This window comes from Nilaparvata lugens, chromosome 13 (assembly GCF_014356525.2).
Source record: "Nilaparvata lugens isolate BPH chromosome 13, ASM1435652v1, whole genome shotgun sequence".
NCBI classification, from domain to species: Eukaryota; Metazoa; Arthropoda; class Insecta; order Hemiptera; family Delphacidae; genus Nilaparvata; species Nilaparvata lugens.
Window position 1 is genome coordinate 19044551 of NC_052516.1, and position 19676 is coordinate 19064226.

General features: G+C 33.6%; 1 protein-coding gene across 1 annotated transcript in view; it reads right to left on the minus strand.

The window, feature by feature from the left end:
- Positions 1-1725: 1725 nt before the first annotated feature.
- Positions 1726-19676, minus strand: part of LOC111044038 (probable ubiquitin carboxyl-terminal hydrolase FAF-X) — a 106741-nt gene continuing 88790 nt past the window's right edge. Inside the window, 5 exon segments of the mRNA XM_039440377.1 lie at positions 1726-6430; positions 8081-8315; positions 13273-13580; positions 16833-16991; positions 18937-19072. Coding sequence (XP_039296311.1) covers positions 6428-6430; positions 8081-8315; positions 13273-13580; positions 16833-16991; positions 18937-19072 — 841 coding nt within the window. The 3' untranslated portion in view covers positions 1726-6427.

Genomic DNA, 19676 nt, shown 5'->3' on the forward strand with positions numbered 1-19676 from the left:
GTCTTCCAGACAGTAGTTCATCATAGCTATCACTAAATTAAAAGTGAGGAGCTTAAAAACGATTTTTTTATTTTCAATACTTATAAATACCATGGGGTTTTAGGGGTGAAGCCGCCATCTGGCGTGTCAGCAAATTTAAGATTCGAATTTAGCGCCTCAAAATACATACGTACATACAGACGAGAAAATTCTTTCGGGGATGTTTCCTAAAAATTTACCATTTGACTGGAATACGATTATAATTAAGTTACCGTACCATTTGACTGGTTGTAGAGATCAATTTTCTAATAAATGGTTAATTTTTAGTTGATAATTCGTGCTACAATCCAGTCAGCCTAGGTTGAATTAAATTTTAAAATTCTTGTTAGCCAACCTTCTACTAAGGAATAGAGAAAAAAGAAATGTTCTCTGTGCTTCTACATGGTCGATTACATTGTTAATTCTATTATTCATACACTATTATAGAACACTATATTTTTTTCATTATTTATATAGCTTAGGTTTATTTTTATAATTTTTGTAGCTGTGATCATAAAAAAGTTCTGTTACACAGGATATTTAACGGTAAAATCCACGAATAGGCTATAATATCAAGGAGGTACCATATAATAATAATTGTAAAAATGATTGCTACTTACAAAAAATTCGATCATGGCACAGAAAAAAATATACACTAGGCCTACCTTACACAAACTCAATACAATGCTCACACTTTATACGATACTTGATAAAAACGTTCTTCATTACTCAGAGTTCATGGCTTCTATAAACGACCTCGAGAAAATCCATAGAGTAATCATTCTATTTCTTGGAATTTCGTATATATTAGTACCTATTATAAAGAGCTTCGATTAAATTTTAATCGAAAAATCAATACTAATACTTCATTAATGTAAAATTTTACACAATAGAAATTTATTTGATTAAAAATTGATGCAATTTCTGGTTCGTATAAGCTACTAATACTATCTTTTGAGCTTGGTGCCAGTTGCACAAAAGCCGATTTAATTTTAACCGTGATTAATTCCAGGAGGCCATCTTTTCAAAAAACCCTTCTCTGATTGGTTCTCGTGAAATTAATCACGGTTAAAATTTAACCGGCTTTTGTGGAAACGGGATTTAGTCTTCAAGATTTTCGAATTAAATTATTGGTCTCGACCTTGATATATCGATTGAAGTTCTTGATATAATTCAATGATGTATGAAATTATTTCAAGCTGTATGGTACCGGTACTTGAACTGATGATTTCAAGATTTTGGTACAAAGATGTCATTCAGCTTCAATCTAACTTCTGTCAAATTTTTAATGGATTTGTATCAGATCAATATAATTATTCAGTTTTCGAATTCAAATTTTTGTGATTATGTATAAAGCGTAGCTTAATTTTAATAATTTTTGTAGCTGTGATCATGAAAATTTAGAGCTTCTGTTGTACGGTAATACAGAAATATCTGACGGTGAAATCCGATAATTTTATCAGAGATTATAGATTGTAAAAAACTAAAAATGATTGCTACTTCAACAAAAAACTTTGCTTTTTATACCCGCTTTGTGCGTGACCATAATAATAATTATAGCTCTGTTGGTGAATAATAGGAGTTCTAAGTTTTCGTGAAACAGGTCACTAATTTTCACCTCATGAATGATTTATACCATTCATAAAAGGTTTGTAGATTACTGCAAGTTTTTTTACTGAAATAACTTGATAAATCAATCAAAACAGACGTGATAGCGCTCATTTATTTTCAAAGTCATTTTTCTCGCAAGAAAATAATTTACATGAAATGCGATCTAATCCAGGAAAAAAATGAACAAAGTTTTTTAAACAGTATGTATAATAATTAATAATAATAAACACAATTACATGAAAATGACTGTACATAGAAGCAACATTTCAGTCGCCTTTTGACAAGTATTCAATGTTCATTTTTGTAACTGTAAAAGATGATTTGGAAAATATATTTATTTATAATATTTATATATTTATAGATCATCTATACTTAAATACAATAAACAAACGAGTATAATAATTATTTTTTCAACATTTTTACAGTCTCAATATTTTTTGAGCACAAAAAAATTATAAAAAAGCTTATTAGATAAAAATGCATTCGATCAAATAAATATTCAAGTTTCATGATGATTAGTAGAATGACACACAGAGGTGCAGAAGTGATAGGGAACGTTCGGAAAATTTAATTCAATTCTAATGACTAAATAAGTAAATGACAAAGATGAGAATGAAGGAAAAGAAACAACAGTCCAATAATCAACTAGCCAAAATAGTTGTAACAATAGCCAACTAAAATTATTCAATTGGACAATTTTCTATTTGTTGGTCTCGATGTAACTATTGAATAATTATGCTGCATGTTTTGAGTAGGTAGTTCGTTATATCTAGAGCCTAAAATTTGAAATTGAAATCTCTACTATGAAATCGAATGCATGTAATGCTCACCAGTGACACATAATATATAAAACATGAAAACAAACAATAATAAAGCATTAATTGAAGCAAAAAGAACAAGTTACAGAATAATCATTAATTAACGTTTGTTCCTTTTTGGTATTATGTTGTAATCTTCTAGTCATTTCGGTTTGTCATATCAAGAGGGTGGTGTTATATATAATTATTATTAATTGTACAGAAGTAAAATTAGCTTCATTCTCTACTTTTTATAGAGAAGAGAGATAACATAAATCGGCAGTAATTGAAATAAGAAGAGGCAGAGGAGAATTTCAAGGGAAAATATAATTCATGATTAATTTTATGTATAATGATGAACGATTCAAATTCAGTATTTTAATACCTTACAATACAATGATTCAAAAATCGATTTCAAGTAATTCGAGATGATATTATTTATAGAACCACCCTCCTAAAAAATATGTTGAAAATGGCGATTTGAAATGCCTTGCTTTTCATTGCTATAGGTTTTGAAATTGAAATAACTAACTATTCATTCGCACAGTTGCTAAGTGTGTAATGTGTAACTACACTGTTTCATTACTGATTGATTAACACATCGGTTATAAGAACCATTTATTAAATATTGATAGTTTACTATAAACCACTCATAACTTGACAAGCTGTAACTATCACAGACTTCTGCAATAATTGTTAAAAATTAATTTCAAAACTAAACAATAAATTATACACACTTTACACAGAAAGATAACTTACACCTGTCGTTTTTTAATGTTTTTTTTCACATATTTGTCGCAAATTACAAAAGACAACATTATTCAAGTACCCAAATAACTCAAGATTTTTTAGTTAATCTAGCAGTACATAAAAATAACTGATAGCTCTGTACACACAGTTTAGGAAAGAGCATACGTTATATACATTTACAAAAATTTCTAACACATAAAAACAATCAATATCATCCTGCCTCAATTTATAAATCTGTATCTATTCGAGAGTATTAACCATCTTTTTTAGTGTTTCAAGAAGATGAGACTTAAAACAATAACTTTGCGAAATATCTTTCATTCTAGTTCAAAACTTGCTATATTTTATCGTCCTCTACAACATACCAACTGAGTTTACCATTTTTGATGAAAACTATCAAAATCTGCAGCGATTTTCTCAGATAAAATTTTACAAATAGCAACTACATTCAAGATAGGAAATTTCTTTATTCACCATAATCCTAACTTACAATTTCATAACTGACAATTCCTTATCAGCAATCTGTTTATATAATATATTAATTTGATATTTTATTTTCGAAACATTAAAAACTACTAGATCGAATATTTGGATAGGAGTTTTCTGTGAAAACTTGTCTTCTAATAATTTAGACTGAATTTTGTGTTCTAGTTGAAAATTTTAATATTTTTGAATAAAAACATAATACATTACATAACAAAGTACCGATAAACAGTCAGCAATTGATATTAAGTAATAACAATAATTAGTTTTCGAATCGAACAATATAATCATAAACCAACCTGCTAGTTTATGCAAGGAATAATACTAATTTATAAATAAATAAGACTATAATAATTCGTCAACGTTAATTGAATAAATAGTAAGCATGTTTATTGGGTGTGATAACAATTTTGTAGATGTGTATATCTAGTTCTCTAGAACCATAAACAGTATTGTAATGAAATGTAGTGATATATTCTCATTATTATCGATGTCTATTATTTTCATTTCATTTGTATTATATTTCTTTGTCTAGTATGATATTTTCCATTGGATTCCTCATTACATGAGTTTTGATCGATTATGAAATATGATTAATAATTCATGAATTCACAAATATAAATTTTAATATTTCATGATTTCTCAAGAATAGTAAGAAATTATTACTTTTCAATAAGTTCATGAACTCCTTTAAATGCCAAACACGTTTATAACTTGCCATAAAATCAATAATTAATTAGGTAATAAATATTTTATAGTACTTTTTAGGGTACTCAAGAGTATGGTTTATTCCATAAATTAATCATAGAAAATTCATTTCAAAATTTATATTGTTCAAAAAGACTGTGGTATATCACAGATTTTTGGAAATCAATTCTCTCACAAACTCCAATACAATGGATGATAACATCTTGAAATATCAATTCATCATTTCTAGTGGAAAACATAAATAATCATAATAATTTACTGTTGATATTTTCTACACAATATTTAATCTACTAGAAAAATTTCTATTCATTTTTATAATCAAATTTCAAATAATTTTTTTTCATATAGGTATGCAATCAGAGATTGAGTAAAATCACATTAATTTTAATCATAGTTAATAAATTTAATAATATGACATAGTTAGCACACAAATTTGAATTTTATATTAAAAAAATAATGATTTGATGAGATCCGTGAACATTGAAGTACTAAATGAATTTACAATTTACAATCAAGTATCAGTCAAGGATAGGAAAGAAGTCAATATTATTTAATCAGAATGATATGAAAAGAGAATTATCGAAGGAAAAAATACTAGTCATAAACATCATGTAATCATGAAAAAAGTGAACGTTCTAGGAAAAATCAATTTCTTGATATTTCAAAAGAATTGAATCTTAACACTTTAATCACTTAATTGATTAGTCATTTCAATGTTTCTTAAGTGCACTCGATTGATTTATTTGAATTGGGAAGTCATGAAAACAAGCTCTAAAACAAATAAATATCGGTAGATAAATTCAAATTTCTAATCACGATTACGATGACGTCTAGGATGCTGATCCAACGAAATTCAAGTTAGACAAAGAATTTATTAATGAAAAATGGCAATCATACGTCTTATTTTCCAGCAATTATTATTTTGTTCTGAAAAAGTTCACATTAATTTACATATTACAGAAATTCTTTTCAAACTCCGCTCATATGTCCAATAAATAATTTACCGTCAATTTGACTACAGCATAATTACAATGCCAATAACATTATGAAGAAAAATGCTTCTATCGAGAAACTCTAGTACAAAATTTTCTTTATAAGACGTCAAAACTTCAGTCAACACTGTCTTCTTCTAGAAACAGGTTTCTTATTCAGTATATTATTCAATTAATCAGAAAATTTTCAATAAAATAGCTCAACTCTTCAACTCTCTCATAGTTTTGAAAATTCAAAACATCTTCAGTCCCCAGACATGTTTCAAAATCAATTCAGTTCTCAGACATTTTCCAAGCTTCTTCACTTCTATATATTTCCCACATTTCACACAATTTTTAAAATAGTCATAATTTATATTCGAGCCCCTCAAATTCAAGCAATGTTTGATCAATAATTCAACGATTATCTTGGATATTTCAAGCTTATTAAAAACTGTGATGTTTCAAACATGATTTAAATTTGCAAATCATTTAAAAGGTTGTAATATTTTAAAACATCGCTAAAAAATATAACAAGCTGCAACTGTTCAGATAGTAGGATTTATTCATCACTCACATTTATAATATTTCCGAGTGTCTGATGTTGGTAATAGCATTTCAAGAAAAATTCAGACTGATTATATTATTATATATTACACAAAGCGAACCACGCGGCAAATAAATAATATTATTTACAAATTTCTCAAAAAGGCTTACAGTTTCAAAACAGTCTGATGGGTAATAATGTTGCCGTAAAAATCAACAGCGTCATGTAGTATTAATATCAACTTGCGAAAATTACTAGAAATGTTTCTTCTCTCAAATCTCTAATAATATTAGTTGAAGCAGCGGACCAATTTACAATAGTTTGATGATGTTTTTTAGTATAAAAATCACTGTTACTTTTAATCCCACAATCTTAGTAGTAGAAAGAGGGACTAAGTTTGGCTAGAAGCATCGTATGGTGAGGTGGTCAACACAGAGACGAGTGATATAAGGTGTGTTCACAGTAAGGTTGTATCATCAGAGTGCAGCGTGCCTCAATGTGACACGGCCTTTCCAATTTGCGCGAACACACGCGTTTAGTGATTACTGAAACAAAACATTAACAAGAAATTTATTAAATAATTCAAACTTTTAATATTACAGATACTAAAGAGCTAATTTCTAAACATATCAAATTCTAGAAAGACCAAGATCGAATAATAATTCATTCTACAAACTAATAATTACTCCAACTATGAGTATGATGATACAAATGACAAAAGCTCACCTCCATAATTGGCGTATTCTACTACTTTTGTTTTGTCTTAAACTATTTAATTTTAATGTCTTCTTTTGTCTTGAGTACTGTTATCGTGAGTACTGTTGTAAAAGTGTAAGCTAACAACACAAATTATTATATTTTATTTTGTTGATTTAATTTTAATTTCTTCTTTTGTCTTGAGTACTGTTGTCGTAATGTTATCGTGAGTATTGTTGTAAAAGTGTAAGCTAACAACACAATTTATTATATTTTATTTTGTTGATAAATTTATGTCACAATTAGAGAACAGAATTAAACAAGTTTTTTTCTTTTCGGTACGACAACCTTATTAGAATGGCTATTTGTGCAAAACCGGCCATTGCAAACAAGATAGAATTCGCACTTTCGATAGAATTCGATATTTTTCAATTGGTGGAATAAGGTGGTTTTGTATTTGTCAATGTAAAATGTATCAAACGTGCATCCTCTTACTGCTTTAATTCGTGGTGGGTAGATTTTGGTTATTAATCAAGTAGCATAGTTTTGATTTACCAAAAAAAAAAAAAAAATGATTGATTTCAATATGACTTTGGGCCAGTTGCACGTAAGTCTGTTAAATATGGACATTAACGCTGATTAACAAATCAGCGTTATTTTTACAGATACATTTCTGTTCCCCATAGATCGATAGTTTTTAATCCGGATTTAGTTTTCCGGTTAACTAACCAAGATTTTAACGGTTTCACAACACTGTAATTTAACCGACAGATGTTATTATTCTAAACAAATGGCACAAAATTGAGGTTATGTTATTGAAGCGGTGACCATTCATTAGGCATGCGCCATAAAAATGTTCTGTCTGTCGCTAGTCGCTAGTGACAATTGCAGACGAATCAGATCGAAAGCTAACCTCAAAAATCAGATCAAATCTAATTTTGAATGCCAATATCAGCTAGATAACTTCTCTATCTTATTAAGGGATGAAATTCATTCATATATTTAGCTCATACTTTGAATTTTGTAGTTTTTTTTACCAAAAACTAATTGGAAGACATATATCAGTAGGTACCTAATCGGCGTTAGTTGGATTTAATTCCCCGTGAATGGCCTGTTAAAAATCTTTCACGTCGATTAGATTAGTTTAACTGGCGTTATTTTTACCTTTGTGCAACCAAAATTTCTTCATTTCAATCGCCGTTAAAATGGAGCCAACTAATCAGAATTTAAAAAATTCTACGCCGGTTAGTTTAATAGGCGTTATCGCTTGAAATTTCTGTTTTGTGCAACCAAAGTGCATCGGTTAGCGCTAATCTCGATTCAAGTATAGCATTTAATCGTGATTAAACGTTGACCGACTAACGTACAACTGGGGGTTAGTATAATAATGCTGTGAATATTTCAAGTTTCAAGTAGTTTTATTGTTGTCTATAACATGTATTGTGTTTCATTTTGAGGAAATGAGCAGTTTGATTTGATTTGAAGTAAAGTGTGCTCACCTTACTAGGCCGACTAGGGTCGTCGGGGAGGGGGGGACTGAGAGGATCGATGGTGACCAGTTCCACCTCCTCCTCGTCCTCAACACCCTCCACCGGGCACAGCGACACCGTTGACTGTGTTTTGGGCACCACCGTTGGCTGCGTTTTGGGAACCACCGTCACCGCCGGTTGCTGCTGCTCTGGTTGAGGTTGCTCCGACGTTCTCAGTCGCAGAAGGGTCGAGCTGGGTGGACAACTGACAAACAAATCACTAATTATTGAAATGAAATGATACTTTATTAGGTTCTTTATTCTTCATTCTTTATTGGTTTCTAATCTAAAATGTCTTAATTGAGGCCGGGTTTCACCAGGAACTAAACTTGTCGTTAGAGGAAGCGTAAACTCCAATTAGCTCTTAACTGACAAAATCGGGTTTCACCACACGCCGTTAGAGCTGAAGAGCCGTTATAGATTTAACAGGACAAATATGGTCAGTCAACATCTGTAATCTGTCATTAAAAAAAATGGCGGCGTTCTGTTTACTGTCTTGTTCGAAGTAGTTTGTTGAGGTTATGTTTAATTATTTATTCCCGGCTTTTACGAATATTTTATATTAGATTAATTTGTTGTTCCAATATGCCAATAAGGGCGAGTTTCACCAAATTCACATTAACGCTTCGCTTAGGTTCGCCAATTAACACTAACTGATGACTTCAACGAAAGATTAAGACATTTGATTTCACAAACGAAAACGGGTCGATGTCAAACGAGGCAAACGACAGAAGAGTCCTGCGACAGTCGAGACCAGCGACGAAAGAGACCTGCGACTTTCGAGGCCAGCGAGGTAGAGAACTCCTGAAAAAGAGGCCTCAAATGTCGCCTGCGTTAGGCGACAGTTGAGGCCTCTCTAATTTTTGTACAGCCCCGACAGTCGAGACCTGCGACGGTTGAGGACTCCTGAAAAAGAGGCCTCAAATATGTCGCCTGCTTTAGGCGACAGTGGAGGCCTCTCTAATTTTTGTACAGCCCCGACAGTCGAGACCTGCGACGGTTGAGGACTCCTGAAAAAGAGGCCTCAAATGTCGCCTGCGTTAGGCGACAGTTGAGGCCTCTCTAATTCTTGTACAGCCCCGACAGTCGAGACCTGCGACGGTAGAGTACTCATGAAAAAGAGGCCTCAAATGTCGCCTGCGTTAGGCGACAGTAGAGGACTCTTCAATTTTTTACACTCCCGTCAGTCGAGGCCTACGACAGTAGAGGACTGTTTTCCAGTCCTCTACTGTCGCAGGCCTCGAATGTCGTCGGTCTCGACTGTCGCGCCCCCACGAAAACTAATGTTATGTTACGAAACGACAGATTAGAGTGGATCAGGGTGGCAGTGCGCCGCCATGACACTTGTTTCACATTGTTGGCATGTAAAACCCAACCTAGAAAATCCAACTAGATTCCGAAAACACAAGTAGTTTTGTTTACCAAATTGAGTGGATATTAGCCTACAAATTTTAGTAATTAGTAATTATAGTGCAGTTTTTTACAGTTGTATGATTCATAAAATTTAATTTAGATTGTAGTGTTTTAATAATTGTTCTATAGATTGTTTTTTTTTTTTAATAAGTAAAATCTTAAATTTCACAGGATGTCTTCTTCTGTCAACGTTGTGTTGCCTAAAGCTATCAAAATAAGAAGGGACCCAACATTCATGAACAGTGAAAGATCGCATCTTGTAAATCTTATTGAAAAATAAGTCGATTTCGTCCAAATTATTAAAATCATCAACCCTTTCTCTTATCCATCTAGGTCGGCGAACAATATAAAAAGCATCACTGTCACTCTCAAATGCCAATTCGTATGCTCTTCTTCTAGCATTTTTTGGCCTTTCCATATTGAAACAACAAATTAATCTAATAAAAAATAATCGTAAAACCACAAATAAATAATTAAACATAACCTCAATAAACTACTTTCAACAAGACAGCAGTAAACAGTAAACCATTTTTTTTCTTAACTACAGATTAAAGATGTTAACTGACCAAATTTGGCCAGTTAACTGTAAGGCTCATTAGCTCTAACGGCGTATGGTGAAATCCAATTTTGTGAGTCAAGGGCTAACTATAGTTTACGCTTCCTCTAACGACGTGTTTAGTTCCTGGTGAAACCGGGCCTAAGCGAAGCGTTAACGTGAATTTGGTGAAACTCACCCTGAATTAAATAGAATTTAGGATGTCTAGTACTAGTATCTACCATGTTTTAATTTTAAACACGACTAGACTAGTTTATCCCAAATTTATAAAAAAATTACAAAGAATTATCCAACTCCTAACAGGGAATACTAACAAACTAGTTCTACTAAAACAGGCCTTCCAATTCATGAGGACAATAAACTATTCATAAGTATATAATTATTTCTATACTTTTCTGATCTAAGATTCACCGTATAAAATCAGCACTTGATTGAAATTTGTTACTTATCATTGCTAGTCATTAGACAAAGGCGATAGCTCTATTATTTTCTACCTCTGCACTGTTTCCAAATCGGTTGTTGGCTATGAAGAAATAATAAAATGAACTATTAAAATATTTTATCTCAATTATGAGAATGTATTATTGAATGGTTGGAAAATATAGTGCCTGTCTCTTCCAACGAAGATGTATAAGCGAAGACCGCTCTGTGTGCAAGTTAGCTGCATTAGAGTGAGATTTAGACAATGAGGTTGACAAAACAATTAGACAAAACAGATCACTTCATCCTTTTCTAACTCCACCGAAGCCAAATATAATCAAACCGTTGCTGTTATCTTTCTCAAACTCCAGACCGTTGTCAACTTGTTTGTAGATTACTGTATTGAAGAGTATGACTACCAAAATATGTCATTCTATATTAGTAAAATCTGGTGTGGCGCACTCAAACAACTTTCCTTGCCCTTATGAAAATTGATCACCTGACGCTAGTTTTCACGCGCATCTCAAGTCTACTATTCAAAAATCTAAGCCAGCTGGCGACAGGACAATAACGCTGGAGACACACGAGGTCTGCTATCTCTTCATAGTGAATGATTTAATAGAATCAACAGTTGCCAACAGTTTGCAATTGAATAACCACATTTTCTCCAATTTCGAGCTTATTTTCAATTTTAGTTGAAAATGTTACTAAACATTAATCTTAGAGATTTTTATGCTCAATCTTTTCCAATTGATTTTTTTTGTTTAAAATGTATCTGAAGCCTTATAATTGAGAATCTAAAATCAAACTTTGTATAGATGAGGCGGAGCTCCTGAAATTTTTACAGATATGGGACTTATGGCAGTTGATAGAGCTTATCAATGACTATTTTAGGCATAAATTTGATCAAAATCGTTGGAGCCGTTTTCGATAAACTCGCGAAAACCCCTGTTTTGGACAACATTTTCGCCATTTTATCCGCCATCTTGAATTGCATTTGATCGAAATTGTTCGTGCCGGATCCTTATATTGTAAGGACCTTAAGTTCCAAATTTCAAGTCATTCCGTTAATTGGGAGATGAGATATCGTGTACACAGACACACATACAGACCAATACCCAAAAATCACTTTTTTGGACTCAGGGGACCTTGAAACGTATAGAAATTTACAAATTGGGGTACCTTAATTTTTCTGGAAAGCAATAACTTCCTTACCTATGATAATAGGGCACGGAAAGAAAAAAAATATTATCAAATCAAGAATTTCATTCAACAAATAAAATATATTTGAGATATAATTGATCATTATTTACAATTAATATTGTATCAGCGTGACTAAGATGTATGTACAGTTGGAGCCACAGGAAAACGTCACTCAAGCCAGTTACATATACATCGATTTTTGGACGTACGATTTTTGAGGTCCTTGTAGATTCTATCAGATTGAATGGAACTTGACAAACACATGATCACACCATATGTTTGTCAAGTTATGTCCAATTCAATCAAATTTATAAGGAAGTTAAAAAATTGTACGTGCAGAAATCGATGTGTGTGTAACTTGACTTACTTACTTACATCACCGGAACAATTGGGGCCGGTTTCCGAGCTCGGGATTTAGCTAAGTTTTAGAGCCTGTTCACATGACAGCGATTTACGTTCGGTTGTCGCGCGGTTGACAAACCGAGCGATTGCCAGGTATAGGGAAACACATGGTGCCAGACACATGCATCGCTCGGTTTTAGTAGTCGCCGGCGAATCGCGACGGTTGTAGTCTCAGACTACAACCGCTCGGTTGTCGCTCGGTTGCCGGGCGGCTCGATATACTAGAGCAGGCATGAGAACATACACATGTCTTCAGTCAACCGAGTGGTTTCGATCAGAGCAGTAATATATGTTCAAGAGTTATATAGTGATTAAGTACATAGATTAAGATATTAAGATTGAGTACATAAATGTTGTACCTAGTAATTATTTATCATAACCGAGCGCAAACCGCTCATGAATATTAAATCATCGCTCATAAATCGTTCATGTGTACGAGGCTGGCAAACCCGAGCGATTTGCCAATCGAGCGACAACCGAGCGTAAATCGCTGTCATGTGAACAAGCTCTTAGACTCTAAACAGCTGGAGTCAGAATTGGCTTTCTGAAACGGGGTGTAGCACTACCTCCGTAAACAAAGCCGTAGTGCATTCGTGTGATGTCAGCACAGGAAGGGCTCCTCCTACACCAATAAAAATTCGTTGATTTCAGCTGATCTATATCAGCTAGTGTTTTTATTGGTGTGTGAGCCCTACCTGTGCTGACGTCACACGAATGCACTACGGCTTTGTTTACGGAGGTAGTGGGCGTAGTCGTAGTTATTATGATAATCTTTTTCTCATTTCTATAATTGAAAAGGTTTTTCCTTGACGAAATGAAAAATTCCTAAATAATTCAAAATAGCTGAAACTTAACACTATTTTCTCTTTATTTTATTTTGCGTTCAATTTGCGAAATTTAAATTAAACTAGGACTAAGCTCCGTTTCGGAAAGCCAATAAATTCTGACTCCAGCTCTTTGGAGACTAGAACTTTGCTAGGTCCCGAGCTCGGAAACCGGCCCTAATTGTTCCGGTGAAGTAAGTCTAGTTACACACATCGATTTCTGCACGTACAATTTTTTGACGTCCTTATAAATTCGAATTTTCTGACTCCAGCTGTTTGAAGTCTAGAACTTGGCTGAATGCCGAGCTCGGAAACCGGCCCTTAGAAACATGACAACTACTCACACATCCCACTCAGCATCCTGCCTCTGTTGTTGTTGTTGTGGCTGTTGTTGACCGCCCTGTTGTTGTTGCTGCTGTTGTTTGCCCACCAGATAGTCGTAGTAGAGTGCGGGATTGATGAGCGCACCTGTCTCGTCCTGCGCACACAGCTTGCTTCCCCCACTACCACTTCCACCCTGCTCCTGCTGCTGTTGCTGATATTTGCCGGCAGGAAACACCTCCGAGTACTCCTCCTCACCCGTCACCACTGGTTTCGGTGCCTGTTGGGGCGGCTGCTGCTGGCGGAGTATCATCGTGCGTCTTTGGTCCACCTAACACCAACAATCACCTCAAGTTGCATATCAATCATTCAAAAAAATATCCTATTATATTAAACGAGCAATTTCTGTATTTTTAACGGATCTAGTTATTTATATTTATATCTGGTTATTTATGTTCAACGGATCTCGAAAACGGCTCTAACGATTTTCACAAAATTTGGAACATAGTAGGTTTATGATATAAAAATTCGATTGCATTAGGTCTCATCCCTGGGAAAACTCGCTAAAGGACATGGAAAGGATAATTCTTTAAAAAAATTCTTAGAAAAACAGATGATAATTTCGTCGTCTGTCGATAACACAAGATGCTTGTGCCTGTGTGGGAGATCAGCTGTGTAATCAATTAGCTAAACATATCTCGCGAGAAATCTAGAAATTTTAATTGACTCGATCAAAATAATCTGATTTGTTGACATGAGATGGTATATATCATAATATTCAAAGTTAATCATTATTTTACAGTTCTAAGTGATAAGTGAGAATTATTTTGTTATTCAATTTGGTATGTAAACAATCTAAATTAGAACTTTCATGTTTTCAAATATTTGGACTGAAAATTTGACCTGAATTCGAGTGTATGGAACATGACCTACTTTTTGGAATATTTATAGTGTATAAATCAAAATTTGGGGAAGAAACAGTTTTGGGTTGTGCCTGTTAGTCCTTCCACAATCATTTAAAGAATTGAGTTCTGATTATCAATAAATAACGTTTATAAATAACCAGCGAAGCTCGGTGCCCCGATATTGAACCATATTCATCAGTGATCAGTGATAAGGACCATATGCACCATCTTCGTTTAAGGGTAACCGTCCACTACAACCGTATTCAACCTATCCGTTCGGCCGTTGGATCGGACAAATCTGCCGGCCGTTAATTCGGCCGAATATGGTCGTCCATTGGAACCGTTTACGTCAGTCTAGTTCAGTAGTAGGCTGGTTGCCAATTAATGAATTAACTACTATCAAAATTTTTCATAAACAATGATTATATTGAGATTTTGAAAACAAAATAAACAAATATCCACTAAATTAGTAGTTATTCATTATAATAATCTTATCTTCAGATCCTATTTGTTCAGCAATCTTTGTCCACAGATTCCTTTGAGCATCACGACGATGATATCTTTTGTCTCGCATATCCCACAATGGAACATGCTCTTGAACCAAACTTATCAACTTTTCATTGTCCATAGTTACAACTTTATAAAACAGAACAACTTCAAAAAACAAAAACAAACAAGACTGTGAAACAATTTTAGGTTAGGAACACTTTGTTGTCTCAGCTCGACTAGTTAGTTCGGCCGGATGGAGCCGGAAAATCCCATTCAATTCGGATCGAAAAATTATCGGCCGGAGACAGATGTGCACGGCCGTATGAACCTGTTGCAATGGACGAGCATCTATTCCTTTTCTTGTTGGGGGATCGTTTGGTCGCGTTCGGTAGTTTTCGGCCGATGCTAGTTCGGACGAAAACGGTTCTAGTGAACGGCCCACCTAAAGATCCAATTCCTAAGCGCAGACTGTAACGACTCTAGCCACGCTGTAGTTGACAACACGTTGTATTGACTCGCATCAGTTGACAACACGATGTATTGACACACATCAGTTGACTACATCTAATGATGTAGTCGACGTAATTTTATAGACAACAATAGTATACAGTAATAGACTACAGATGTTGATAAAGTGGATACAGTGGTTGATTTAGTCGTCGCTTAGGAATTCGAACTTAGGCTGTGCGTAAGGTTTTCGTAAACTTTTTATTGGTGAAATTTTCAAATTTTCTCCATTCGAATACTATCCAGTTATCAAAATTAAAAACTTTTCTCATAATAGTAAATGTGCTTTTTGTGACTTTTTGAGATATGAGTGCTTGAAGTTTCTCAACAGATAATTTCAAATTTGGTAAATTTGATAAAATTAGAGAGATAAATTCATAAAAGTTTGAGGATACATTCTTCAATGTATTTGTACTATATATCAAGTTATTCTTAATTAATTTGTTAATTTGAGCAATCTAAATTGTGCTAATTTGAGCCATCTAAATTTATAGTTTCCATGTTTATTTTGGACTGAAATAATAAAGAAATTGTACACGTGAAATTCTAACCCTATTTTGGACTGTGTCATCACCTATAAATTTGGAAGAAAAATAGCACAAGGACTACCTAGACAAGAACATTAGTTTTTAAATTGCACAACTTATAAATATGTAAGGTTTCATTGAAATGTTATATTTCACGGACAATATAAAGGAAAAGGAATTTCTTTTATGCCCTAATATTACATCTATAATAAAATTCATTCATCTATTTATTTACGATACAAATAAAACTGATATTATTTTATCAACCAATGTTATATATATAATATCAGTTTTATTTGTATCGTAAATAAATGGATGAATGAATTTTATTATAGATGTAATATTAGGGCATAAGAGAAATTCTTTTTTCCTACAGTTACCTTGAAAAGTGGCCATTGCTGCACTGATTACAGAACGCAAAGAATCACTTTTCCGCTCTAGTGCGGGAAAAATTTTCCTGCACTCCAGATTTGCAACATGGCAACGCAAAATACTTAGGAGGTTCTATGGAGCAACAGTGCAGCAAAATCAAAATGAAGTTGGTAACAGTGACTGGGCTGCTATAGTGAGCAGAGGTGCAACGAAGCACAACGAGCAAATTATTAAGTATATATTATTTAACCAAGGACAACGAGGACTTTAGGATTTTAGGATTAAGGTTTTTATCAATAATAAAATTACACAGAAAAACATTTGATGGATTTCAGGCAATTTTACCCATAATTACCCACTTTTCATATTCAATGGTAACTGTAGGAAAAATTTAAATTTTAATCAGTGCGCAAAGTTCCTCTGCTGCAATCAACAAACCATTCCGCCCTCGCCTACGGCTCGGGCGTAAACGTTTCTTTCGGTGCAGCAAACTGTTACTTTGCGCACTAGTTGCACAAATAACTATTCCTTTATATTGTACGTGAAATATAACATTTCTATGAAACCTTACATATGTATACGTTTTCTTGCAATTTAAAAACGAATGTTCCTGTTAAATGTCATGGAAATCTATTAATGTGTTTGGCTGAAAATGTGTCACAAACATACTTATGCACAAAAGCATATCCGATCGAGTTGTAAAGTGGACCTCACTACACTCAGTCAATAAACGTAGACCTCACTACGCTCGCTCAATAAAGACTATTTGAATAGAAATGTTACCTGATCGACTAGCACAGAGCGCTTCATTCGCTTCCAGCTGTCGTTTTGATGTTGCAAGTCCATCTCTTGTCCCGCTCCTCCCACTTCCCTTACTCCACCACCCTCCTCACCACTCTGCGACGGCTCTCCCTCCTCCGATGTCTCCTCAGCTTCTGGCTCCTGAAATCAAACAAATACAATCTCAATCATTAAATTTATTGTAATGTAATATTTATTTTATATTATATTTATGTTCAATAATGAATCTAAAGGCCATGACACATTAACGAAGCGTAACTACAAATAGTTATTTGTATATCTAGAGTGGAAAGTGCTGTTTTTTCTCCCTGAGGGAAAAGTTTGAAGCCCGAGGCGAAGCCGAGGTCAACAATTTTTCTGAGAGAAAAAACATTTTTCGCCACACTGCACAGAAAGCAGCTGTTTTCCAGTCCCTACGTAGACCTTGTTTTCAGACGACTCTCTTCTGACGTCATAAAAGGGTTTCTTTCCGGCCTAGATCGGAAAACGTACTCTTTCTATCCGCTAACATGGAAGTCCGTAGTTAATAAGTCATCCGCTAGATCGGGCGAGTGTCAACATTCTTCATCTAAAGTTGCAATTATTTAAGTTCGAATCAAACTAATTCAGCATTCGCTTCGCAACAATTTTTATTCAATTATTTATTGTTGATTAGCGCATTCCGAATTTTCAAAAATGCTTGAAGATGACGACGCTTGAGATATTCCAAGTGAAATTTTATAAGAATCTGAAATCCTGACTGCAAATCTTCTACCACTAAAATCAAGAGATAGGTACGATAACTTAACGAGTATTCTTTATTTATTTTGTCAGCAATACCTGTAGTGTGGCGAAAAATATCGTTCGCACCACGGGCAAAAATGTTTTTCCGGCTCTCAATCTTTTCTAGTCCGAGGCCGTAGGCCGAGGACTTGAAAACCGATTTCGAGCCGGAAAAATCTCATTTTCTGCTCTAGGTGCGAAATATACTATTTTACTCGTGATATACACAAAAATTTTCCTCCACCTACATTTTAAAACCGGAAAACGTAATCTAAAACGTAAACAGCTGGGCTGGCTTGTAATCACAGTTCTCCGCCCAAGGTCTATAAATGCAGGTCATGAAACTCGTGTTCATTATGGAGCGGCCATTTATGAGGTCTTTCTGGCGGTACATTTTAAAATCCAATTCAATTTGCTCGTAACAAAATTATGTATTTCAAAAACAATATACCAGTTCAGATAATATGTGAATTCAGGTTTTAGTTTTTTTAATAATGAAATTTCAATAATAAATGCTTCAATTATTCATCTATTTATTATTAAAAATTGTTCTTATTCTTGTAACTTGAGGATTATATATGATTCATAAGGCATTGGGACAAGACAGAAATAATTATGCGAGGCCAACTTAAAAAAGAGTTTCAAGTTCCCGATCAATTAAATCTAAAAATCAACAATTCAGTGCCTAGTTGGAATCGAAATATTATTATTCTGTCGGAACCATTCATTTACAAATTCAAAGCCAAGCAATATTCCTTGAGCAATATAACAAAATAACACATCATGTTGTTCAATCTATAATGATAACAGCTGATAAATTTGAAAATTGGTGAACTAGAACCCCATAAAATGGCGATTTTGCAATGCATCACGGGATAGTGTCATGACCTATATTTATAGACCTTGGCTACGCCGACAGCGCTATGCGCTATCTGTCGGCAAAAGTTGTAACAACAATGGCCGCCACAACTACAACTATGATGAAGTACTATGATAAATCTTAAATATTTATAAAATCGAATTATAGTACCCTTAAAAGAATTAATAAAATATTAAAAAAAAGAATTTTTGTTTTTTAATATTTCACTAATTTTTTAAGAGTATTTTATTAATTTTTTCAAGGGTATTATAATTCGATTTTACAAAAATACAAGAAAGTAGCCCTGAATTCATACATTTTATAAAATCTTAAATAATATACAACGAATTTAGATACATTTAAATCACCCAACTATATCTAAACGAGAGGAAATATTCCTCCATTGCTTGATATGATATTATGTGGTGTTATTTTACTGTGAAAAAGAATTGAAAACTTCCTTACCTCATCAGGACAGAGTTCGCAAGCGAGCTCCAAGGTCTTCCTGGCACTACCGCTGCGCTCGAGGAAGTAGCCATTGGTGGTCTCATTGCTCTGCGCCGGCGGGGACCAGTTGCTGTACCCACTCGACACGTATGGCCTGTGAATACATTAGGTGTTGTCAAACAATTTCACAATTAATTCAACTTATTTACAATGCACAATAGTTATTTGTGCAACTAGTGCGCAAAGTGACAGTTTGCTGCACCGAAAGAAACGTTTACGCACGAGGCGTAGGCGAGGGCGGAATGGTTTCTTGAGTGCAGCAGAGGAACTTTGCGCACGTATTTCACATTAAATTTTTCCTACAGTTACCATTGAATATGAAAAGTGGGTAATTATGGGTAAAATGATGGCTGAAATCCATCAAATGTTTGTCTGTATAATTTTGTAATAACAACTTAATTTATTTTAAACTCGATAATCCAATTGAAAATTAATAATCGATAATTTATTCAAATTAAAAATTAAATTAATACAACTAATTTAAAAATTTGAATAATTTTGAGTAAATCTTAATTACTAATTAATTTTTCAACCAATTTATGAATGAAAAAATATTATTTGAAATAATGAATAATTAATATTCAAAATGTATAATTTAATGAGTTCTTATTTTTATTTATTTGAAAGTCAGAAAAAATATAGATAGAACAAATTCGCATTCAAAATACACGCTAACAATGTCAACAGCTGATTGGGAT